General features: G+C 38.7%; 1 protein-coding gene across 1 annotated transcript in view; it reads right to left on the bottom strand.

Moving 5' to 3' along the window:
* Positions 1-26,073, bottom strand: part of SUCLA2 (succinate-CoA ligase ADP-forming subunit beta) — a 44,701-nt gene extending 18,628 nt beyond the window's left edge. The window contains exons 1-4 of the mRNA XM_041731307.1: positions 25,919-26,073; positions 19,652-19,832; positions 7,803-7,902; positions 7,251-7,413 (exon numbers count right to left, since the gene is read on the bottom strand). Coding sequence (XP_041587241.1) covers positions 7,251-7,413; positions 7,803-7,902; positions 19,652-19,832; positions 25,919-26,008 — 534 coding nt within the window. The 5' untranslated portion in view covers positions 26,009-26,073. The remainder of the gene's footprint in view (positions 1-7,250; positions 7,414-7,802; positions 7,903-19,651; positions 19,833-25,918) is intronic.
* Between the last annotated feature and the right edge of the window lie 1,384 nt (positions 26,074-27,457).

Here is a 27,457-nt window from a genome sequence, read left to right on the forward strand (position 1 = left end):
ATTAAGTGATTAGATTCAATATGTATGTATAAAGAACTTGGCAGGCCTTTGTCCCCAGCGTCTGGAAAGCAACCTTTAAACCTACTATGGGAGCACCCGAGTGGCTCAGTTGGTTAAAACGTCTGCCTTCGGTGCAGGTCATGATCCCAAGGTCCTGGGATTGAGCCTCGCATTGGGCTTCTTGCTTATTTAGCAGGGAGCTTGCTTATTTAGCAAGGAGCCTGCTTCTCCCTCTCCCTCTGCTTGTGCTCTGTCAAATAAATAAGTAAAATCTTAAGGAAAAAAAAAAAAAACCCTTCCACTAACACTGACAGTTTATGCTACTGAAGTGACTCATGGTGGGCCTCTAGTTAATACAAAGGAAATGACTCAGGTAGGCCACAGGCCAGGACAGAAAGACAAACACTTTGATTAGAGGTTTGCAGCTTTGAGCCACATTGTTATCAGCCTACCCTTCTGGGAGGAAAGGGGGCCTGGAGATTAAGCTCAACTAAGTGGCCAATGATATAATCAAACATGTCTACTTAATAAAGCACCCCCCAAAAAACTGGATTTTGGCATCAGCAAGATGGTAGTATGGGAAGTCCTAGACCTAATTCTCCCACAGAAACACTAACTTAACAATATGTGATCTGAATTTTTATTCCCTTCTATGAGAATAAATCTCTTTATGAGAATGTCAGAAACCAGTTAGGAAATTGTAGTTACTGAAGTTCAACTGCAATGAAACAGGTAAGAAAAGCAATTTCATTTCATCCAAGTCAGCGCCTCCCCTAGGCTTACACAGCTAAAGATCAAAAGAAATAGCCCAATGCCCTGCTTCCTCCTTGGGAGGAAAGGGGAGAGCAGATCCCACAACCAACATTCCTGCATTTCAGGGGGCTACAAAGCAACTGGTTTCTGTCTCACCTGACTTGGAGGACCAGCTGGGAAAAGCATACTCTAACTGCCTTTGGGAGTGGGAGGGATACAACAGAATAAAAAAGAGCTCAGCAGCTTGGGACAGCACTACTTGTAACTTGTAATACTGCAGAAAGCAGCCAACATAGCTCCCAGAAACTGGATAGCCTAAAAGAAATGGATAAATTCCTAGAAACATATAATCAACCAAAAATGAGTCCTGAAAGAAAAAAAAAAATCTGAATAGACATATTACAAGGAGATCAAATCAGTAGTCAAAAACCTCCCAACAAAGAAAAGCCAGGACCAAAGGACATCACTGAAGAATTCCACCAAGTATTTAAAGAAAAGCAATGTTTCTCAAACTTTCCAAAAAACTGAGGAGCGGGAACACTTCCAAACTCATTCAGTGAGACCATTATTGACACCAAAATCAGACAAAGATATTATAAGAAAACTACTAACCAATATCCTTGATGAATATTGATACAAAAACTCTCAACAAAACACTAGCAATCAATTTCAGTAACACACTAAAAGGATTATACATCATAAATAAATGGGATTTATTTCTGAAATGCAAGGATGGTTCAACATACCAAAAACAAAGTAATTCACCACATTAACAGAAAGAATCAAGACCAAAAACCACATGATCGTCTCAATTGATGCAGAGTAAGCATCGGAAAAAAATTCAATATCCTTTTATAAAAACACTGTACAAACTAGGAATTGAAAGAATTACCTCAACATAATAAAGGCCGTATATTAAAAAAAAAAAAAAAAAACCCACAACCAACATACTCAATGGCAAACAATTGAAAGCTACCTTCTAAGATCAGGAAAAGGGCAAAAATGCACTCTTGCTACTTTATTCAACGTAGTATTTAGGAGTTAGGGTTTCAACATGTGAATCGAGGTGGGAGATAAACCTCAGTCCATTGCAATATACAAGTGGCCAACAAGTGTAAGAATAGGTGTGCATGGGATCCCTGGGTGGCGCAGTGGTTTGGCGCCTGCCTTTGGCCCAGGGCGCGATCCTGGAGACCCGGGATCGAATCCCATGTCGGGCTCCCGGTGCGTGGAGCCTGCTTCTCCCTCTGCCTATGTCTCTGCCTCTCTCTCTCTCTCTGTGTGACTATCATAAATAAATAAAAAAAACTAAAAAAAAAAAAAAGAATAGGTGTGCATTATTATTAATTAATCATTAGAGGAATACAAATCAAAATCACAGAAAGATATTACCTCACACCATAAAGGATTATGTCAAAATAAAAAAAAAAAGCACTGGTGGAAATGGAGAAATTGGAACTCCTAAACTCTGTTGGTAGAAATGTAAAATAGTGGAGCTACTGTAGAAAACAGTGCTCAGAAAATTAAATACCATATCATCGTATGATCCAGCAACCCCATTTATCTAGGTATACATCCAAAATAACTGAAAACAGTATCTCAAGTAGGTACCTGCATACCCATGTTAACTGCAACATTATTGAAAATAGCCAAGAGAAAGAAACCTGAAAGTTCATCAACAGACAAAAAATAAATTTAAAAAGCTGTACATACATATAACTGAATATATTCAGACTTTTAAAAAAAAGAAATCTTGACACATGCTACAAAATGAATCTTGAAGACATAACACTAACTAAAATGAACCAGTCACAAAAAAAGATAAATACTGCATGATTCCACGTATCTAGTCCACGAGGTTTGACTGTATCTAAAACAAACTCTTAAAAACAGAAAGTAGAATGGGGATTGCCAGGAGCTAAAAAACAGGGGTAGAGGGGAAATTGCTCAATGGATATAGTTTCAGTTTTGCAAAATGAAAAAGTTCTAGGGATCTGCTATACAACAACAGGCATAAAGTTAACGCTATTGTACTGCATACTTAAAAATTTTAAATAGTAAATTTTATTATATATTTTTGACCACAATTTTTTAAAAAGAAAAAGCAACTCTAGACTAGAACTTGATGAGAGTATTCTTGGCAGTATTCTTTCTGTACACTGTCATATATCAATATCCCAGGAGAGTGACATGTACCTGAAGAAAATGGAAACTCTCCCAGACCTTGCCCTATATGTCTTTATTTGGCTGGTTCTGATTTATGTCCTTTGGATATAGTAAAACAGTAATCACTAAGTACACCACTCTCCTAAGTTCTGTGATTCATTCTAGCAAATTATGAAACCTGACAGGGCAGTAGGAACCCCCAAATTTGTAGCCAGCTGTTAAGTATAAGGGTTACCCAAGAAACCCCAAACTTTAAAAAAAAAAAAAAAAAAAGAATCCCCAAACTTGAGGCTGGTGTCTGAAGTGAACAAAGGGCATGTGGAAGACTGTACCCTTAACCTGTGACATTTGGCCCAATTCTGGGTACGTGGTAGCAGAACTCACTGTAACATACATAAACAAAACAACTCACTATAACATAAATAGACAAAAGAATTCACCGTGCCTTCTAAGACTAAAAAACAAGAAAACAGCAAGAGTAAAGCAAGAGTAAAAAACAGCAAAAGAGTAAAGAGAAATGTTTGAAATTATAGTCTAATTTTTAGTTCCTCTATAAATTTCAAATGAAAAGGTATTCTTAAATTTCCTCTCTAGCAAAGCAGTTCATAATTATAAGCTTTTATAAAGATCTAAAGGGGGGAGATCTCAAATTTAAGAAGACCCTGTTCAACTAGCATCATGATACTGAAGTAGAATACAGGTTAATTAATCTATAGATAAGCCCAAAATATAATTTTATCCAACAAAAGAGGTAGAAACCATCAAACTTTTATGCCTCTCTCTCTCTCTCTCTCTCTCTCTCTCTCTGTGTGACTATCATAAATAAAAAAATAATAAAAAAATAAAAAATAAAATAAAGTATTTGAACATTTTATTTTAGTTTTACTTTTTCAAAACTATCTGTTGATAATGAGATAAAGAACCACATAGAAGGCAGCACTACAGGAGGGGAGAAGATAATATTAAATTCTCACTGAAGTAATGATTAGGTCTCCAAGAGTTAGCTCTTAGCTAGACAAAAAAAAGAAAAAAAAATACATATGAAATAATAAATATAAAAGAAAGTGAATAGCCTTTCTCTGTACTAATTCCCTAACCAACTAGAAAAAAAAAAAAAACAAAATTGTAGGCAGCTGGTCAGAAGAAAGATTACATGGGTAAATATAAATCAGTTAAATGACTATAGTTCTGCATTTGGTCATGACTGCTGAATGCATGCTGCTTCTGTTTAAACAATTTGGTTTTAACTTTAAATTTTAGTAATAAGCTTCCAGAACAATTTAAGTTCATCAAATAGTTGCAATTTCAAATAAATTAATAATGCTATTTTCTCCTCCTTAACCTAAATTCCTCTTCTCTTTGGTCCTGCAAAAAAATTTTGCCTTAAAATAGATCTGAATTTTAAATACAACAAATAAGCCACTTAATAAAGATCTCTTTCAAAAATAATAAAAGTTGAGTGCCTGAGTGTCACAAGTGGTTAAGCATCTCACTCTTGGTTTCAGTGCAGGTCGTGATCTCAGGGTCATAAGTTGGGCTCAAGCCTACTTAAGACTTTCTCTCCCTCTCCCTTGCCTCTGCCCCCAACACTCTCTCTCTCAAATAAATAAATCTTTAAAAAAAAAAAAAACTAAAGTATGGAAAAAAAATTGGAATTCTTGTGGCACATACGTCTATTCCAGACAAAGTAAAAAACTTGATATAGTTAAATGCACCAGTCATTTATAGCAGATTGCAATGTTTTACTAGATACCAAATGTAATTTGTTAAATTAGATTCGTGTGAGCCCAAAAGTACTCAATAGGTACTGGGCAAATGTTAAGAAATCTAATTTAAAAAAAAAAAATCTAATTTTTAAAAAGTGCTGAAACAGAGAAGGTACTTAAATTGATTTTTTGGTATGCCAACCCTATGTAAGTATCTACCCAAGCTTCCTAATATAACATACTAAAGAAGACCAGCAAAGCCTATCATATACTCCTAAAAACAGAAAAGGAACAAAAGCAATTTTTAATGATCAGCTGACTTCTATACACTTTAATTCAACCAAAAATGTTCTTCTATTTTTAGTTTAAATAGCTGATTATTTTCTTATTAATAGAGTCCCAAAAAATGGTTGCCATACCCCAAAAGGTAACACCAACCAACTCTACATTGGCGTGATATGACAACATCAAAGAACATCTGCCAAATGGTTTTACTGGTACTATAAAGTTTTTTTTTTTTTATTTAAAGATTTTCTTATTTGAAAGAGAGAGCACAAGCTGGGGTGAGGGACAGAAGGAGAAGGAGAGGGAAAAGCAGACTCCTGGTTGAGCACAGAGCCCAACATGGGGCTCCATCCTAGGACCCCGAGATCATGACCTGAACCAAGCAAAGTCAGATGCTTAACTGACTGAGCCATCCAGGCTCCCTAGTGGTACTATCAAATTTTTACTCTGAATTATTACAACTATGCAATGTGAAATAAAAACATTTTTTTCTCAAAAGAGACTCAAAGAGTTCTCTAAAAATTCAAGTCCTTAAATTGAACTCCATTCTGACCCTTTTCCCTAATGTATTTGGTCATGACTCTTCTCTCGTTGGTCATTTTATTTTTAATAAGATATTCATTGTGTTATATCCATATCTTTAATAACATAGTTCAGTTTGCTGTATTTACTCCAATCAAAATGAGGTACTCTGTGTAGTATTATAGGACTCTCTATAACAAAAAATAAAAACACAATAACAAAATGAAAGATGCTGATATGCAACCTCAATGCAAAGTATAAGGAAAATAAGTGAATTTGTAAAAATATAGTTTTTGTAAATATATGTAATATATAAGGTTTTTGTCATGAGATTTCTTTTTTTTTTTAAGATTTTATTTATTTATTCAGGAGAGACAGAGGGAGAGAGAGAGGCAGAGACACAGGCAGAGGGAGAAGCAGGCTCCCAGCAAGGAGCTCAATATGGGACTTAATCCGCTTCCCGGGATCCGGCCCTGAGCCGAAGGCAGACGCTCAACCGCTGAGCCACCCAGGCATCCCTGTCACAAGATTTCTAAAGTAACTTATAAAACTAAATTCTACCACAAAGAGAAGCCTATAATGGTAAAGGCATCGCTTATAAATAAAACAATGTCTTTTATCCTACATCCTAAGTGGGTTTTTACTACCATCTAGTGTTAAACTTTAAGAAATACTTTCTTATAAAAATTAAGTTCCAAAAGACACTTTATAATATCCCTCAAACATTACTAGAAATGTAATTAACTGCAGGGGGAAAAAATCACAATATAGATATTAACATTTTTTGAAAAAGCTGTTCTATATAAGAAATCTATTTTCATTACCTTAAAATTTTTGTTGTATTACTAATTGTGTAATTGTTTAATTTACATCAAATCCTTACTAGGACTTCCAAATACACAGTCAAGTTGCCTCAAAAATCAAAGTAGATACCACAAAGATTCAGCCCATTAAATTAACCAACGCACTCAAAAAGCAAGATAATTGTGTTAAGCGTCAGCCTTTAGCTCAGGTCAAGATCTGAGAGTCCTGGGATGGAACCTATCTGGCTCTCTGCTCAACAGGGAGCCTGCTTCTCCCTCTCCTTCTCCCCCTGCTTATGTTCTCTCTCTCTGCCACATAAACAAAATCTTTAAAAAACAAAACAAAAAGCCAGATAATTATAGTATAAAGTGATTATCAATGCTGTCTCCATGCCAAGAGGTTTATGAAAGGACTTCCTCTTCATCTGATACATTAAATGCTAGCTAGCATTTTAGGTTCCATAAAGAGAGGAAAGCAGAGGTAGGGTTATGCTTCTTAAAATCATACTGTCTGCTACTGAATGTCATCCTTCAACTTGCCAAATACCAAATCATACAATAGAATAAACCCCAAACTAAAAAAATAAACAAAAAAACAAAACACCAAGAGGTTGAAAAAGAAGACAATGAAGCCATGGAAACACATTCTTTTAATGGGTTCAGAAACTCTGTTAGATTTTACTCTGCTAGAAATTATTTTCTCTAGTCAATGGAATCTAGAGATGAATCCAAAGGATTTAAGCTCTTAGTAAATTAAAAATTTTAGAAGTCCTATGGATTCTATCTCAGCAAGGTTTTGCCTACAGCTTTATTTACAGTATTATATATTAAATGTTGTATCATTAACTATGCTGGGTTTTTTTTTTTTTAAATAGCACAAAAATACTGTGCTCATGATATACACAAATAAGATTATGGATCATACCTTTTAAATCCTTCCCAAATAGAAAAAAACAACTTTTGAAATTGAATGTAATAAAATCATCCTAAAGGTATCATGCCTACAATTACTCACTTGAAATGACCTTTCCATTGTTATTGCAAAGTAGTATTCTCTCCGGGGGTATCTTCGCTCACAAACCAACACTTGATTGCATATTCTCCCCTTTTCTCCCGTTTGCTTCGTAAACAACTTTTTCCCAATCATTTGTGAGGAAACAGCTTTTGCTTCTTCTGGACTGAAATAACAAAAAGAACTCATTCTTTCTCCAACTCAGAAAAACAAAAGCACATGACAGCCAAAATTTTATCTTTTTTTAATTTTTTTTTTAAAAGACTTATTTATTCTGAGACAGAGAGAACACACCAGTGCGGGGAGAGGCAAAAGGAGAGAAACTCAGACTCTGTGCTGAGTGCAGAGCCCAACACGGGGCTTGAGCCCAGGACCTTGAGATCATGACCGGAGTCAAAATCAAGAGTTGGACACTCAACCAACTGAGCCACCCAGGCACCCCTCGCATTTAATATTTAAATCTCAGTATTTTCATCAATTCAATAATAAGGAGTAATTTTTACAACATATTTTTTCTTTAATAATAATGATTTTTCTTTTCAAAGCAGGACTTACGAGAAAACTATCTTCACTCCTCCTTTGAGGCCACTCTCAAATGTTCCTTTTCCTCTACCACCAGCTAAAACCTGTGCCTTTATCACAACATCTTTTGAACCTAAAAGAAAAACACTTGTTAGATCCCCAGCATGGAACAGCATGCAAGACATTATTTTGTTATTAAGGATACATATTAAGTGATGTTATTAATTTACCCACAATTTCAAATCTCATTTACCCACAATGTCAAAAAAATGAAGTATTCCATAGTTTTTCTAGATTAGAACATTAAAACACATTCACCATCTAAAGATCCATAAGTTTAAAAAATGAGCCATTCATTCGTATGAAATCATTTCTTAAAGTACACTGAAAATAATTTTACTTTAACACTTTAAATCTCTAGTGCTTTGGAAGGTATGAAAAGTACAAAACTGAAACTCAAATGTCTTCCCAATATTTCCCTCCCTTTCTATTCACATGTAAATTGCCATCCTGTGAACAGTGGAGTCAAAAATGCTACCCTGAGTAGAAATACATCACGACTTAAGGGGAAAGCGCTAGTAGTGATACCAACGGACATTGTTCCACTAACAGAAAGACCTGTGATATAAATTCTTGAGCTATAGTGTTATGAGGGGTATTATCAGGAGGTAAGCTATATTTATCAGAAGATTCAGGGATGTTATGTATGTAAGTCTTAAGTTTTTGATTTTTTATAAAACTTTTTAACATTTTTTAATGAAACTGTTTAAATAAATACTGAGTTTTTCTTCTTCAATAGGTAGACTGATCTCCCTCTTCTGTCTTCCTCTTTCAAATGTGCTGAAGAAAATCAGCAAACCAGCTGTTTAGCCTAGGTACCACTCATCACTCATGATCCGGGGCTAGGCCTCTTAGAGGGGCGTTTTCCGTCTCCTCAGACAGCAGAATTTTAGCATCCCCTCATTTTGCCTACACTAGCAGTGCAATACTAATATTACATGATGGCAAAAGAATAACCTTGGAGATTAGGATTAAGGACACGGTCTCATTCTTATCAGTTACAAGCCCAAGGCAGACTCTGGGATATAACCACCGATCCATGTTCACACCATGCAGAATGCAGGGACTCGCACCTCATCAGATAAGCCAACCAAATCAAAGAGGTAACAAACGCAGCTTGTGATAAAACCAGTAAGAAATGACCTAAAGTTTACCCTTAAAAAATTACTACCAAAGAACGTTCAGAAAATGATGTAAATGAATCTACATTTAGAAGTTAGAAGCTGACCTGTGAGTCAGTCAAGGTAATGCTAAAAAAAAAAAAAAAAAAAAAAAACACCTCTTTCTCACACCCCATATCCATTCAGTTGGGAGGTTATATGATTCTATCTTTAAAATTTATCCAGAATCTTGACCTACTCATCACCTCCTTTGGACCCTGGTCCCAGCCACCATTCTATCTCACCTAAATTACCCTTGTCCCTAAGAGCATTCTCAAAGCAGCGAAGTGAGCACTTCACTCCCCTACTTAAAACCTTACAGTGAATGCCCTTTTTACTTGGAGCAAAAGTCACACTCCTTACAATGACCTACAAGGCCCTATATAATCCCCCAGCACCTTTATTACTTGTATTTCCTATGACCTCCTCATTGCTCACTCCACTCCAGCCACACTAGTCTCCATTGTTCCCAGGCATGCTTCTGCCTTCAGGACTTACTTAGCTCTAATGCTCCCTCCACCTGAAATACTCTTCATCCAAATACAGGAATTCTCTGCTTTTCAAAAGTTTGCATTGTGTCACTTCTCTTTTACAAAAGACCTACATCATTTACCCGTTTTCACTTACCAAAAGAAATCGGAAAGTGATTTTCACTTTTGCAAAAATAGCATTGTGTTGATTTTGCAGAAAGCCATTACAGAGGCAGCATGCACTCCAAGCATCGAGTGGCCCTGCTAACCTTTTTACCCAAGATGCTTCTTGCAGCATCTCGGCATCAAGCCACCAAAGCTTTGAACTGTGCCTGTGAGCATCTGTACTTTATCTTGACTTATTTTGTGTATCACTGTTACCAAGATGTGCTCTAAGGTATCAGAAAAGCCTCACTGGGTCTGGGAATACTTGAAAATCCTTCTATATAAGTTACCGCTAACTGCTTTTTCTTTATGCCATTCTGGGTAACAAAAGGTTTCACAAGAATGTTCTACTTTCAGATACCAGAAGATACCTGTATCCATTTGAGAAAGGTCCTGATTCTCTTCAAGTTTTTCTTCTTACATCTCATTATCCATAAGGCTTACCCTGATCATCCTACTTAATATTACAACCTGTCCAGTTGGGACCAATCTTCCTTACCCTGCCCATTTCTTTTCCATAGAATTCATCACCTTCAAACATAATGTATAATTTTCTCATGTCTACCATTTATTGGTTTGCTCCCCCACTAAAATACAGGCTCCAGAAGGGCAGAAGCTTCATTGTGTTCACTATGTTCTCAAGCTCCTGGGAGGGTTCCTAGCATATATTTTCTGAATGTTGAATAAAAGAACATTTAAAGATGGAAAGAGTTCTTACAAATCTAGATTTTTCACTGCTGTTTTAAAAACTCAAAACTGAGGACTCCTGGGTGGCTCAGCAGTTAAGCGCCTGCTTTCTGGCCCAGGGCATGATCCTGGAGACCCAGGATTGAGTCCTGCTTCTCCCTCTGCCTGTGTCTCTGCCTCTCCCAGCCCGCGCCCCCGTGTCTCTCGTGAATAAATACATATTTCTTAAAAAAAAAAAAAAAACTGAAAACTGGAAATACTGGGCCCTGCAACTAAAGCTGATTAGAAGTGCCTTGTTTACACAAGATAAAGTCTTTTCAATCTGCCACAGTCCCCATCATACCCAGGTAAAAATAACTAATAAGAAATTTCCTTAAAACAAATAATTTTCTTATTGGAAAGAAAACAGGTAGCTTCAGGGACAATGGCAAATTACAGAGTTCATGCCCAAAATGAAAGGGAATAGTCACTAGTCATTTTACCTGTTTCTGGTTACCTTCCAAGTAATGGTTTTCCAGTACTTGAGAAACATTCATTTATATCCAAAGAGGATACATATAATTCCAACAGCATAAAGATAATGTAAAAATGGTCAATAGTTAAACTCGTGCTTTGCTGGGCTAAATTCAAACATTCTTAACATTAAACTGAGAACTTAAAAAATTGACCTGTTAGAGTAATAAAGTTCTAGTTTTTCAAAAACATTTTACAAGAAGGAAGTCTCTTCCCCCAAAGTGTCGATTTCCTTTCTTTAGGAATACAAGTTTCTTTAGGGCAGAAGCAATTTCACAAAAGTTCCTTCTAAAAAAGCCCTTCACAACAAAAGAAAAGCCAAAAAATATATAATGAATATAGTCTCATCAACTATCAAGACAAGAAGAATTACAAGAGAAATCTGAGGACAACTGATTGAAACAAAGATTTTATTCAATTCCATTAATTCATTCAACAATTACATCTATATACCAGTTACTTGCTAGAGCCACAGATACACCATTGAGCTGAAGGAGACCTACCCTGCCCTTAGAGAGCTTACAGTCTTATTAGACTTATTGGACCTTTGCTTTAGTCAGACAAGATCTTTTATGGATTCAAAGACTGTCTTTAAAATATAGTCACTATCCCTTCTAGCCTTCATTATTCACAAACACCTTAAGCATTCTTTATACGTAGTCATCTAATAAAACACTGGGAAGAAAAAAGAAGGCAAAGTCCTATTGTATGCCATTAAAAATCTCCCTCCAGGGTGGCATTCATTAATTGGCAACCTTTGCACATGTTTATTCAACCAGACAAAAATTCGACCTTAATTATACTAGAATCCTAAACATTAGGAATGGCTGAATAAATAAAAAAACAAGGCTAATCTATGCTGCCTATAAGAGACTCTTTAGATGTAAGGACATAAACAGACTGAAAGTGAAAGGATGAATAAAGATATTCCATGCAAACAGAAACCAAAAGAAAGCTGAGGAAGCTATACTTATATCAGAAAAAAATAACTTTATAACAAAGACAGTCTTGCAAAAGAAGAAAAAAGCTGGGTTACATAAAGATAAAGGGGCCAATCTAACAAGAAGATGTATCATTTATAAATATCTATGCATCCAACATAAGAGCACCTAAATATATAAAGCAAATAGTAATAGACATAAAGAAGAAAACAGCAACACAATTAATAGCTGGGGACTTTAATGCCAATTACATCAATCAACAGATCATCCAGGCAGAAAATCAATAAGCAAACACAGGTCTTAAACTTAACACGTTCGACCATGGTCTAGACACACACACACACACACATACATACAATATTCTGTCCAAAAGCAACAATACATATTCTTCTCAAGTATGGAGAAGGACTCCAAGTATGGAGAAGTATACTCCAGGACAGATCACCTGCTAAACCACAAAACAAGTCTTAATAAATTTAAGAGGACTGAAATCACATCAAGCATCTTTTCCAACCACAATGGTATGAAACTAGAAATCAATTAAAGGAAGAAAACTGGAAAATTCACAAATATCTGAAGATTAAACATGATACCAATGGGTCAAAGAAAAATCAAAAAAGAAATTAATACATTCAGACAAACAAAATAAGACAATACCAAAATTTACAGGCTCAGCAAAAGCAGTCTAAGAATTCACAGTAATAAATGCCCATCTCAAGAAACAAGAAAAGTCTCAAACAAATTAATTTTTGCACCTCAAGGAACTAAGAAACAACAAATGAAGCCCCAAAGTTAGTAGAAGGAAGGAAACAACAAAGGTAAGAACATAAATAAAATAGAAACTAAAAAGACAATGAAAAGATCGATGAAAGTTAAGAGCTGCTTCTTCAAAAAGATGAATATGGACAAACCTTCAGCTAGATTCACGAAGAAAAAAAAGGGTGGACTCTAAAATAAAGTCAGACACAAAAGATGAGCTATTACAACTGAAAACTCAATACAAAGGATAAGAGACTACTATGATCAATTACATGACAACAAACTGGACAACCAAGAAGAGATAAATTCCTAGATACAATCTACCAAGACTGGATCATGAAGAAATAGAAAATCTGAACAGACTACTCGTAAGGAGACTGAATCAGTAATCAAAATCCTTCCAACAAATGAAAGCCCAAGACCAGGGAGCTTTATTGGTGAATTCTATCAACATTTAAAAAAGAATTAATATCAATCCTCCTCAAACTGTTCCAAAAAAATAAAAGAGGTGGAAAACTTGCAATTCATTTTACAAGGCCAGAATTACCCAGATACCAAAACCAGACAAGGATGCCACAAGGGAGAAAATTACAGGCCAATATCCCTCATGAACACAGATGCAAAAATCCTCAACAACATATTAGTAAACTGAATACAACAATACATTAAAAGAATTGTATAGCATCATCAACTGGGATTTATCCCAGGAATAAAAGGTTGGTTCAACACCCACAAGTCAGTCAATGTGATACACTATATTAATAAAATGAAGGATAAAAAAACATACGATCATCTCAACAGATGCAAAAAAAAAAAGGTCATTTGGCAAGATTTAATACCCATTTATGTAAAAATCTCAACAAAGCAGGTATAGGGGGAACATAGCTCAACACAATAAAAGCCATATAAGACAAGCCCACAGCTAATATCCAACTCAACAGTGAAAAGTTGAAAGTTTGGCCTCTAAAATCAGCAACAAGGGCAGCCCAGGTGGCTCAGCGGCTTAGCGCCGCCTTCAGCCCAGGAGCAGATCCTGGAGTCCTGGGATCGAGTCCCACGTCGGGCTCCTTGCATGGAGCCTGCTTCTCCCACTGCCTATGTCTCTGCCTCTCTCTCTCTCTCTCTCATTCTGTGTCTCTCATGAATAAATAAATAATCTAAAAAATAATAATAAAATTAAATTAAATTAAATAAATAAAATAAAATAAAATAAAATAAAATAAAATAAAATAAATCAGCAACAAGACAAGGTGCGCTCTTACCACTTCAATTTAACATAGTATTGGAAGTCCTATCTACAGAAATTAGGCAAGAAAAAGAAATAAAAGGCATCCAAATTGGAAAGGAAGAAGTTAAACTGTCACTATTTCATTATGCAAGGTATTTTAAGTAGAAAAACCTAAAGACCCCACTGAAAAACTATTAGAATAAATGAATTCACAATACTGCAGAACACAAAATCAATACACAAAAGTCGATGACATTTCTATACATTAATCATGAACTATCAGAGAAATTAAAAAAAAAAAAAACAATCTCACCTGCAACTGCATCAAAAAGAATAAAATACCCTAGAATAAATTTAACCATGGAGGTAAAAAAAAAAAAAAAAAAAAAAAATCTGATACTGAACTATAAGGCATTGATTAAAGAAATTGAAAGATATTCCGTACTCATGGGTTGGAATAATACAGTTAAAATGTCCATACTACCCAAAGCAATCTACAGATTCAATGCACTCCCCATCAAAATTCCAAAGGCATTTTTCACAGAAATAGTATAAGCAATTCTAAAATTAGTATGGAACCACAAGTAGCCAAAGCAATCTTACAAAAGAAAAAAGCGGGAGATATCACACTCCTGGATTTTAAATTATATTGCAAAGCTACAATAATCAAAACAGTACAGTATTGACATAACAAAACAAAATAGAGAGCCCAGAAACATATCCATGTATACATGGTCAATTAATTTTTCAAAAAAGAGTCAAGAATATACAACGGAGAAAGAACAATCTCTTCAGTAAATGGTGTTGGGATGGGGCACGTGGGTGGCTCAGGCAGTTAAGCATCTGACTCTTGATTTCGGCTCAGGTCATGATCTCAGGATCCTGGGATAGAGCCCTGTGTTGGGCTCTGCACTTAGCAGGGAGTCTGCTCGGGATTCTCCCTCGCCCTCTCCTTCTGCCTCATCACCCTCCATGCTTGCTCGCTTGCTCTAAAAATAAATAAATCTAAAAAGTTTTTAAATGAATAAATAAAATAAATGTCATTGGGAAAACTAGACAGCCATGTGCAAAAGCATGAAACTCAACTATTATCTTACACCATACACAAAAATTGACTTGAAGTGCTTTAAAGACTTGAATATAAGACCCAAAATACCATAAAACTCTAGAAAACATAGATGGCAAGCCCTCTGACACAGGTCTTGTGGTGATTTTTTTAATCTGACACTAAAAGTAAAAGTAACAAAAGCAAAAATAAATAAATGGGACTATGTCAAATTAAAACACATCTGCATAGCAAAGGAAATCAACAACAGAATAAAAAGCCAACCTACTGAATGGGAGAAAATATTTGCAAATCATTTATCCAACAAGGAGTTAATATCCAAAACATATAAAGAGCTCATATAATTGTGGAAAAAAAATGTAATTAAACAGGCAGAAGATGTGAACAGACATTTTTCCAAAGACATACAGATGGCCAACAGACACACAAAAAAATACTCAAAATCACTATTCACCAGGGAAATGCAAATCAAAACAAAATGAGTTATTATTTCACACCTGTTAGAATGGTTATTATCAAAATGACAGGGAATAAAAGTGTTGGTGAGGATGCAAAGAAAAGGGTACACTCATGCACTGTTGATGGGAAATATAAATTGGTGCAGCCACTATGGAAAACAGTATAGACATTCCTCAAAAAAATTAAAAAGAGAACTACTATATGATCCAGCAATTCCACTTCTGGTTATTTATCTGAAGAAAATATTAACTTGAAAAAAATATATGTACCCCTAGTTCATCACAGCACTATTCACAATAGCCAAGATATGGAAACAACCTAAGTATCCATCAATGGATGAATGAGTAAAGAAATTATGGGATGTGTGTGTGTGTATATATATTCAGCCACAAAAAAGAATGATATTTTGGCACTTGTAACAACATGGATAGACCTAGAGGGCTAAGTGAAGTATACCAGAGAAAGACATATTCCACATGAATGGAATCTTATATATGGAACTGGAAAACAAAACAAAACAACTAAGCTCATAGATACAGAGAACAGATTGCTGGCTGCCAGAGGCAGAGGGTGGGGCATCAGAAAAATGGATGAAGCGGGTCAAAATTAAAGGAAAATTAAAAAAAAGAAAAAGATGGGACTTAACACCCATTTCAAACTTCTAACCTATAAAATGTGAGAATAAATTTATGTTTTAAGCAATTGAAACACATTTAGCAGATATAAGTACTACTGTTAATGAAATTTAGAATTTGGCAATTAAAGTCTCCTCAAAAAAAAAAAAGGGTGAACAAAATATGTACTAAACACAAACTAGTCAGGAAACACAAATTTCACTAGGGCTAAACAATTTTCAAGCAGCAAAATGATTACATTGTGTGTGATTTCAAACATGGAAATCCAATACAGATGCAATTCTATTTAGGGTAATGGGGGAACTAAGATGTATTTGTATCTGAGCTACGTACTAGGGTTTCCCTATAAAAATTCTATGAAGCACAGTTTTTACAGTTCCTCAGAAAAGTAGAACAAAAATGGCAGAACCTTCCCAAGCCTAAAAGATATTATTCTTACTAAAGATCTACCATTAAAAACAGATTATGAGAAGGGGCGCCTGGGTGGCTCCGTCGGTCGGATGTCTGACTCTTGATTTTAACTCAGGTCATGATCTCAGGGCCCTAGGATCAGGCCGTGTCAGGCTCCCAGCTCAGTAGGGACTCTGCTTGAGATTCTCCCTCTCTCACACCCTCTGCCCCTACCCAACGCACTCTCTCTTTCCCTCTCTCAAAATAAATTAAATCATTTTAAAAATGGATATGAGAAAACCAGTCTATTTAAAAATAGGGAGGGGGCCACCTGGGTGGCTCAGTCGGTTATGTGTCTGCCTCCAGGCTTAGGTCATGACCCTGGGTTTATGGGATCCAGTCCTACCTCGGGCTCCTTGCTCAGCAGGGAGCCTGCTTCTCCCTCTGCTATCTCTGTCACTATCTCTGTCTCTCTCAAATAAAATTAAATAAAATAAAATTTTTTAAAAAAGGAAAAGAAACCAAAATTAGATTTCTTTCCAACCATCCTTCCATCCCTAACTTCAATTATTCACAACAAGCAAAACTAGCCTCTAGGGATCCCTGGGTGGCGCAGCGGTTTGGCGCCTGCCTTTGGCCCAGGGCGCGATCCTGGAGACCCGGGATCGAATCCCACATCAGGCTCCCGGTGCATGGAGCCTGCTTCTCCCTCCGCCTGTGTCTCTGCCTCTCTCTCTCTCTGTGACTATCATAAATAAATTAAAAAACAAAAAATTAAAAAAAAAAACAACTAGCCTCTAGAATAGCGTTTCCAACTTTTTCACATCATGATACACACAGAAAATTACAGAATTTGTAGGGAATACTGGGGAAAGAGGCCAGAGCTATTTCAGGAGTCACCAGCTGTAAGGCTCAGTGGCCCCAGTCCCAATGCTGACTCAGCTTCTCCTGCCACCCACAAAACTTAGGGGAAGCAAGTTTGGCCCAAGCTTGCATTTATATCTCATAGTATCAGTTGGTGATGTAAGACTTTTTAATAAATGGGAATTAATGCTTTGTAAGTTTTTCAGTAACTCAAGAAGCAAGGTAGCCACAATCAGCATTGGGGACTGCTAGCTAGATTGACAGAACCAGGTGTATTTCTAAGGCGCTTTATACCACACCTTATGCAATTAGATCCCATAATCAGTATCTTCTAACATTAATGAATCCCAACAAAAGACAAAACTGTCCTCAACACCTTCATAGTAGTTACTAAACATATCTTTAAAAAGAGCATTTCTGATTCTCTAAATTTAAAAGATCTCCTTAGTCACTAATCCCACTTTCATACTATAAACCTCATCAGCAGTGTTATTTGACAAAAACACACTTTCTAGATGAACAAGACACCTTCTGTTCCAAAGGGGTTCAAGATCAGAGCTGCCTACCACCTGTTCCTTACTTGAAATAAGTCCTGGTCCCAGAGACCTTCCCAGAAATACTCATAATTAAATTAAAATTAAATTATATCCTGTAAATGCTAACTATTCTTTCTTCCTTTAATCACTTAAGCATCATTAAAGTTTATAAGGAGTAAAGAAATCAAGAAATTGGCATCCAAATAAATCCTATTTGTTTTATGAAAAAGTTGCTATACAATTTTTTTTTTGACAAACAATGAACTTTGACTAAGTGAGCAAATATATGGAAAATACAGAAAAATCAATTAGAATTTGGAAATAGAAAAAAACAGTTTTTACTGGTTTCATTATATATAAATCAGGACTTACTAAGACTGGCATGAAAAGTATTTTATGCTTCAGCATTATTACAAAGGAAACAATTGGTAAACAAAAAAAAAAAATCACTCAAAAGATTAGACTAACAAAAATAAAAGAACAAAGTCAAGGGTCTAAATTTCATTCTTAAGGACAGAACGGCCGAATAAGAAAATCTTACACTTTCTCCATTGCATTTCCAAATTTTTCCTCCTACTTAGCTGACTTTTCTTTAGAAATTAAAGTTTAGGTCATATAGATAAGATCAATCCCAAGGGAATAGTTATTAAAAAGTAGCCTTTGCAAGAATTACAATCACGAGTTTTCTTTAAACTTGACCTTTCAGAACCTCTAATGTACAGTGTTTTGAAGGTAAAAATGAGGCACATCTTTTATCATGCACAAGCTCAAACTATAGGTCACCATTAATTAACAAAAATTTCACCAAAATTAATATCAATGTACATAAGGTTTTCAATTAATAAAGAGAAGTTTTCTTATAATCTGAATAAAAAGGATTTTTTGATTAATAAAAAATTATCAATGAAAACTCATGCTTCCAAGTCAACATCTCATTCAAAAACAGCTAAGAATATATGACATTTCTGAACTTGTACATGCCCTTACTTTTGGAAGAAAAACTCATTCTACACACAAGTACAGAATGAGAGTAAAACTTTAAAATTTTTCAACATTTTTAAATGCCCCATAGGCTTCCTAAAATACTAATAAAATCAAAGTCTTCACCAAAGCACATTCAAAGTCATGTTAATCAAGTATAAATCCAGCAGAGATTGTGCTAATCTACATTAAATTGGTGGGACTTTAAATATTGTTAAAAATAAAATGCAGTGTATAGTTAGCACATTACTCACTATTACGGCTTCATATTAAATCATTAAAAATGTAAAGTGAAAAATATCTTCTAGAGTCAATATTATTAAGAGATTAATATAAATCCACAAAATTCAAGGTAACAAAAGCTTTTTAGATTTGTTATCAATAAAAGAATTTACTAATAAACATAGACAAGTACTTAATTCATTTAACAAATACCAATAGTTATTGATTATCTAAGTGCCAGGTACTCTTCTAAGAGTTTAGGATGTATCACTGGACAAGATAAGACAAAGAAACCCTGCTCTCATGGAGCTTACAGTCTAGCTTCTTCCCCACCCCCACCTTGGTTCCATAATTTTCCCATCAAAAAAAAAAGTGGAGGGGAGGAATATTAGACCTCTTAACAGCCACATAAACAGCTAAGATTTTCTTCAGTATTCCTTTTAAAATCATCACAAACATCAGTCTTTTAAGCTTCAGAATATTAAACAGAACTTCCTTCCCCATAATTATATTCCAACTAAAAAGAGGACTTTAAAGGCTTCCTAAAGCCAATATAACTGGTTCTTAAGTTACTAGCTCATAATAATCTCATAATAATTTTAGAATGTCAACAATCACTAAGTTCTACCTTCTAAGTAAATAAAATTTTTTAAAAATTAAAACCTATAAGTTGCTATAAACCAAAAGTGAAGTTCACATCTTAACTGAGCGCCCATGTCAAATGGCATTTTTCCTTAAGTTAGTACCTAATTTTTTGGCAACTGCATAAGCTTCATCTGGTGATTTTGCCACATGTCCTTTGGGAATGGAGACACCAGCTTCTTGCAACAATTCCATACTCATGTATTCATGTAGTGAGAGATTCCTTTGTTGCTGCTGTTGTATTTGGAGTCCATGGTTGTTAAAAAATCCAGAACTTCCCAGAACCTAGAGAAATCGGGGACACATTACTATGACAGTGATTTGGAATTTAATAAAAACAACTTCTCAAAATACTTTTTTAATATACAGTACCTGGTTCTTCATAACCATAATAAAACCATTACATTAAATCATCAAAGTATAATATTCAGAGTACCAAAATGATAACCTGAGAGCCAACCTCCAGCCAAATATCAAATGTAATTCTTATAATTTTAACTATTTTCTCATCAAATGTCTAGTCCTTATGTTCTGAGCTCTACTACTGTATCTCTAATGACTTACAGAGCATTTCTATTTCAATGACAAATTCAGCAGATCTAAAACCAACCTCATCCTTTCCAACAAACCAAAAATCCTTCCCAACTTCCTTCTCTCCATCATTCTTCCAGCACCTAACAAATCGCTTGGCACTACAAATGTGGCAGTTGAGTGATTACTCTTTCATACACACAAGACTCAAAAAAACTGTGGTCTCATCTGCAGTGGTCACTGTGGTGTGCTACTCAGATTCCTCTTTCACAGCCCAACTGCCGGAAGCGCTGGCTGCTGACAGCCCTCAGCTGAGTCCTCTCGTTGGCGCATCCTTGTCCAATGTCACATCTTCCCTGGTCAGCATGCATCCAATGACTGGTGGTTAAGATAAGGATATAAAGTCCTAGCACCTCACCCCAATTTAGGATAATTCTGAAGGAAAGGTTCCAGATTTCCCACAGGAAAGGCAAAGGTTCCTACTGCAACCGTACCACGGTTCTACTTCTCCTTCTACTCATTCCTCCTTCGTTCCCTCACAGCTGTTGATCCAGGTATCACTTTCCAGTTGACTTCCTCTATGAAACTGACTTCACAGCCTGCAAATATCATCCAAACTCCTCAATCCTATCAACTTTATATGACAATATGTTGAATAAATTAAGTGCTATGAAAGCCCTGAAATTAGACTTTTTAAGTATTATCCATACATTTCTATTCTCTATACAAAGAATGCAGGACACTGAAATTAGGTTCATATGAAACACACAATATTGTAAGAACTGAATTTAAAAGGATCGTATGTACAGGCTATTTCTTTTTTTTTTTTAATATAAAATACTGGAAACTATGGATAGTCCATGTTATAGATAGTTTAGAGGATTAAAATGTATAGTTCTGGGCTATCTCCTATTGCTTTATTAAACAGTCTATTTTCTTTTTTTTTTTTTTAAACAGTCTATTTCCTGAAGGGATTTCATAAAACAATTGCATCAAAATTACCTGGGATGTATCTAAAAATGCAGATTCTGGGGCCCCACTCTCATCTACAAAATCAGAATCTCTGGAATAGGCCTCAGGAAATCTGCATTCGTTAACAAGTAGTTCATCTGATTCTTAAGTACCCTACAGTTTGAGAACCACAGTCTAAGAACAACACATCTAGTTACAACTTATTTGATTCATCTGATAAGCTAAAATCCTGAATAATATTTCACCAGAGTAGCTCATTCCCTGATTTAGTGACACTTCAATATTAAAAACTGGCAACATCCCAAACTGTTCAGCACACATCTACTTTCTGAAATTCCACTCTGGTTATATACCCAACAGAAGAGAGTGGTTAGTCTACCAAAAGGCACCTATGATAAGAATGTCCATAGCGGGATCCCTGGGTGGCTCAGACGTTTAGCGCCTGCTTTCGGCCCAGGGCATGATCCTGGAGACCTGGGATCGAGTCCCACATTGGGCTCACTGTGTGGAGCCTGCTTCTCCCTCTGCCCGTGTCTCTGCCTCCCTCTCTCTCTCTCTCTCTGTCTTTCATGAATAAAATCTTAAAAAAAAAAAAATGTGCATAGCAAGCTTATTCAAAATAAATAAAAAATGAAAATGACCTAATCACCCATCAACAGAATAAAATATGGCATATTCATATACTAGGATACCACAGAGCACTTTTTTTTAAATACCCATCACTCACAAAACAATGAATTAATCTCAACATAATTTTGAGGAAATGAAGCCACACACAAAAATACATACTTGTATTTTTTTATATAGTTCAAAACCAATCAAAATTAGTGATAGGAGTGTGTCAGAAGGAGTGGTCACCTTCTGCTGTAGTACTGATGAGGAGAGAGGACATGGGTGCTTTTGAGGGCTGAAAATATTACATACCTTGATCTGAATGGTAAAGACATAGCTGGATACCTACAGAAAAATTAATCTAGCTTCCCACTCAAGTTATACACTCTATATAAATTATACTTTAAAATAACAAAAATAAGAGGGAAAGGGGAGTACCCAGCACAGCTTGGTAAAAAGAGTTCTACATTCAAACAGTTATTGAATGCATATATACCAGACACTGTACTAGGGATGCTAAAAGAATAAAACCAACTTGGTCACAATCACAGAATTCATCTAATGTAAATGAGCATGCAAATGAACACCTACAACACATATAAGAGCATCTGCAGAGTCATTAGGTAGCACTGTCCACTAATTAGCTGGATAGACTAGAAAAAAATAGTAGAGAGCTGATCCCAGTTTGAAAAAAAAAAAAAAGTGGGGCACCTGGGTGGCTCAGTCAGTTAAGCATCCAACTCTTGGTTACAGCTCAAGTCATGATTTCCTGGTCATGACATGGAGCCTCCAGCAGGCTCCATGCTCAACAGCAAGTCAACCTCCCCTTTCCTTCTCCCCTCGACCTCCCCGCACTGATGCACACATGCTCTCTCTCTCAAATAAATGAAATCTCTTCAAAAAATCAATAAATCCATAAAAATAAAAAACTAGTATCTGTAAAGGACACTTGAGAACTGAGGAAACCTAAATCTAAATTTCTAAGTAGGATAACTATAAATTTCCTAAATATAATTGTGGTTATTAGAATATCCTTATGTTTAAAAGGCCATGTGCTAAAATATCTAGGGACAAAGTGCCATGGTTGAGCAAATATAATGATACCTGCTGCTTAGTCTCAAATGGTTGAGCAAATATAAATAAATGTCATTTTATACATACATATAAAAATGCACATATGCACATGAATGTAATTTTTTTAAAGATAAAGCAAATGTGGCAAAATGTTAAATTTAGATGAAAACAATATATGTGCTCACTGAAATGTTGCTGGAACATTCTACCAGTTTCAAACTTTTCAAAAAATAGTTCAAGGTAAACCAATGACACAAAGCTCTATTTTTACAGTTTCTTTCAAATATCTATACTCACAAAGAATCAGTAGTACTCGTAGGGTAATGCTGGTAACATTTATACCCCTTAGAGGTTTTTGAATATCTGAAGTATTGATAATCCTTTCCTTGTACCACTATAAGTTATGACTTGAAATACGACTTTTGAATTATGTTGGTAATAAATATTCCTGCATAATCACAAGGATTCCCACATTTAAGTCTTTGTCTTTCTCCACATTATCACTTAGCATATTCCTACTGCCAAAAGGCCACCAATTCCTGGCCAAATCCCTATACCACCACCTATTTAATCATTCACCTAGTTTAAATCGTATTTATTAAAATGTGGGGAAAGGTTGTTACTGGGGGATGTGTGTTCAGGACAACTGAAAAAATATTTTAAATTAGTTCATCTGCTCATAACCGGAACTATGTTACCAGATATATACTGGACAAAAGATACAGAGAAACTAGAAGGGGATCAAAGAATTAAACAAAATGTTTAAGAATGGGATCCCTGGGGGGCTCAGCAGTGGAGTGTCTGCCTTTGGTGCAGGCCGTGACCCCAGGGTCCTTGGATTGAGTCCTGTATTGGGTTCCCCACAGAGAGCCTGCTTCTCTATCATGAATAAATAAATAAAATCTTTAAAAAAAAATGTTTAAGAATATTTGCTAAAAAAAAAAAAAAAAAGTATTTGCTAAACTCAATGTGCGACCTTGAATAAGTTTCCTAGGATCCTGAACCTCTGTGTCCTCAGGTACAGAAGGGGTTAGTCTTCAAAATTCTAAAGCTGTATCATTTAACATGTGGGTGGGAAAGAAGAGATGTTGCAAGACAACATACTAGGCACTTCCCTACAGAAAGACAAGAGGTTTTTAATAGAATATCCAAAAGGATAGATAAAAACATAGTTGTTCATCAAATCTTCATTTTCTAAAACTCATGAGAAGGAAGTTCAAGGCCAAAAAAAAAAAAATCACTTCGCCTATTAAGAATCTTACTCGTGTAATTCACTGCCTCCAGGTTTAGACTATGAACAGCTTTAAAAAAAAAAATCTAGATCAATTCATCTTTGTCATGTCTAAGGAGTTCATTTCAGAACATAACGTAAAACTCTGGAATTGACTTGGAAGCCAATCAGGCCCTTTTACAAGTTTCTTGGTGACAACGTTGAAAAAAACAAGCCAAGGCTTCCTGGAAAAAAAAAAAAAAAACTGAAGAGCAGATTGAAGTGCACAGGCTGTGGGGCCAGACACTTCTGGAATTACGCCTTAGCTCTGACTTCACCTGCTTTATGGCTGAGCCCCAATTACTAGTTCTCTAAGCCACAGTTTCTCCATCAACGATGAGAATATTGACAGCCCTTAGAGCGGAGCTGAAAAGCCTCCCTACAAGTAAGGGGCACCTCAGGGGTTGAGCATCTGCCTCTGGCCTAGGGTGTGACCCAGGGGGTCCCGGGATCCAGTCCTGCATCAGGTCCGCAGGGAGCTGCTTCTCCCTCTGCCTGTGTCTCTGCCTCTCTCTCTGGATCTCTCATGAATAAATAAATAAAATCTTAAAAAAGAAAGGAAAGAAAGCACAAGTAAAATGCCTAGCCCGGCACCTGGCCCAGCTCAGCAGGTGTGGGGTACAGCATGGGGGGGTGGGGGGCTGGCCTGCGTGGTCACTGTCTGCCCGACAGGAGCTCAGGTTCAGGGGCAGTAGAGGGATGGGATCACACGCCCACAACCTGTGCGCCGCACACACCCCGGAACGAGAAAACCCAAACCAACCAACCAGGACTTGGGGCCGTTGGGCTGCGCTCGACCCAGGAATGAAGCGGCCCAGAGGAGCGCGGTCCCACCTCCCAGCTGGGTAAGCTGACGGTAAACAGCATCTTGTCCCCACTGTTCACAAACACAGGAGGAAACCGCCACGCGGGGCAGGTGGGAAACTTCCCCGGCCTCGACCCCCCAGAAGGCCCGTCAGCAAGCGGGTCCAGCCTATGACCGCTCCCAAGGGACCGAGTCCCCCTGCAGGGCATCTCCCCCCACCCCCCGCCCCAAGCAGGGCCGCGGGGCGAACTACCTGCCTCTCCCCCCTCCCCACCTGCACGCAGAGGCGCCCCTCCCCCCGCACCTGCACGCAGAGGCGCCCCCAGCCCTCCCGCATCTGCCCGCAGAGGCGCCCCCAGCCCCCCGCACCTGCACGCAGAGGCGCCCCCAGCCCCCCGCACCTGCACGCAGAGGCGCCCCCAGACCCCCGCATCTGCACCAGAGGCGCCCCCAGCCCCCCGCACCTGCACGCAGAGGCGCCCCCAGCCCCCCGCATCTGCACCAGAGGCGCCCCCAGCCCCCCGCACCTGCACCAGAGGCGCCCCTCCCCCCCGCACCTGCACGCAGAGGCGCCCCCGAGCGCCCCTCCCCCCGCACCTGCACGCAGAGGCGCCCCCAGCCCTCCCGCATCTGCACCAGAGGCGCCCCCAGCCCCCCGCATCTGCACCGGAGGCGCCGCCCGCCCCCCGCACCTGCACCAGAGGCGCCGCCCGCCCCCCACACCTGCACGCCCCTCCTCCCCGCCGCACCTGCACGCAGAGGCGCCCCCCGCCCTCTCCCCTCCCCCTCTCCCCCTCCTCTCCCCTCCTTCCCTCCCCCTCCCCCCCTCCTCTCCCCCCGCCGCCCCCCAGAAGCCCAGGGAGCCGCCGCCGCCGCCGCCGCTGGGGCCGGGCCCCCCCGGGCAGAGGACGAGCGCGGAGACGCGCGGTCGGGGCGGGAGCCCTCCAGGACACGGCGCCCGTCGGCCCGGCCCGGCGCCCCCGTGTCACCCAATGTCACCTACTGCGAAATGACCCCGAGCCGGGCCCGCCCGCAGGAGCCAGGTCTCCCACCTCGCCCCTTCTCCTGCCCGCCCTCTGGAAGCGAGAGCCGGCGGGGCCGCAATACCTGGGCGGCGGCCCGCAGCGCCGGCCGGGACCCGCGGCTGCGGAGGGCGGCGGCGGCCAATCGCCGGCTGTAGAACACGGAGGCCGCCATTGCTGAGCCCGACCCCGTCCCCTCGCGGCGTGCGCAGGCGCAGTAGGCGCGGCGGCCGGCGGCCCAGACGCTCGGGCCGCGCTCCGGCCCCGCCCGCCCCTCCCCCTCCTCGTCCCTCCTCCCCCGCGGCGGGCGGGCGGGCGCCTGGTTCCCTGCACCGGGCGGGAGGGGGCGCGGGTTCCCTGCGCGGGGCCCCGGAGCCCGCCGCGCCCCCCCGGCCCGCGGGCCTCGCCCCGTGGAGCTCCGCGCCGCAGCCCAGGAGCCCCCCGCGGCCGCCGGGCCACCTGCAGGCCCCCCGGTGCGACGACGCCACCCGAGGGAGGGGCCGGGGCTGCTCGGACCGGGCGGCCGCACCTGCGGGGCGGGGGCGTTCGCGTTCTCAGCGTCTGCGCGGTGCCAGGTGCGTGCCCGCGGCGGTGAGTAACCCGGAGCTGCCCCGTCTTCCAGAAGAAAAGAAGAAAAGAAGAAAGGAAAGAGAAAAGAAAAAAAGAAGAGAAGAAATCAGCCACGAGTTACCAATCCAGATGGCTCACGATCACCTAGGACGCTTCCGAAAAATTCCCTTCCCCAGACGCATCCTCCGAGGAGTGGAGTCAGGACCTCTCAAGGGGAATGAGATGCGCACCTTGAGCCCTGAAAACCCTGGGCTGGGGACGCCTGGGAGGCTCAGGGTAGGATCCTGGGGTCCTGGGATCAGGCGCTTCTCTCTCTGCCTCTGTCTCTGTCTCATGAATAAATAAATGAAATCTTAAAAAAAAAAATTTTTTTTTGTTTAAATAAGCAGGCCCACTTAAAAAGAAAGAAAGAAAGAAAGAAAGAAAGAAAGAAAGAAAGAAAGAAAGAAAGAAAGAAAGAAAGAAAAGAAAGAAGAAAAAGAAAAAGAAACAGAAAGAAGAAAGAAAAGAAAGAAAGAAGAAAGAAAGAAAAGAAGAAAGAAAAAGAAAGAAAGAAAGAAGAAAGAAAAGAAAGAAAGAAGAAAGAAAAAGAAAAAAAAGAAGAAAAAGAAAAAGAAAGAAGAAAGAAAAGAAAGAAAGAAAAAGAAAAGAAAGAAAGAAAAGAAAAAGAAAGAGAAAGAAAAAGAAAGAAGAAAGAAAAGAAAGAAAGAAGAAAGAAAGAAAAAGAAAGAAGAAAGAAAAAGAAAGAAGAAAGAAAAGAAAGAAAGAAGAAAGAAAGAAAGAAAGAAAGAAAGAAAGAAAGAAAGAAAGAAAGAAAAAAGAGAAGGCCTAGATGACAGGTGCCCCATCCAGACCTGGCCACTGGGCAGGCGCCGAGGCCCCCCAGGACGGCTGGCTTTAAAATGTGCCCAAGAGTTTTCAGTGTACGAGATGCTAACCCAGGAACAGATAGATGGGAGTGGCGGACAAGTGTTGCACAGGCTGCGGCACCTGCTTCTGAAGCCCAGTGGCCCGATGCACAGAACAGCAATGTATAAAGAAAAGAATGAATCTA

Source organism: Vulpes lagopus, chromosome 16, assembly GCF_018345385.1.
Source record: "Vulpes lagopus strain Blue_001 chromosome 16, ASM1834538v1, whole genome shotgun sequence".
Taxonomy (NCBI): domain Eukaryota; kingdom Metazoa; phylum Chordata; class Mammalia; order Carnivora; family Canidae; genus Vulpes; species Vulpes lagopus.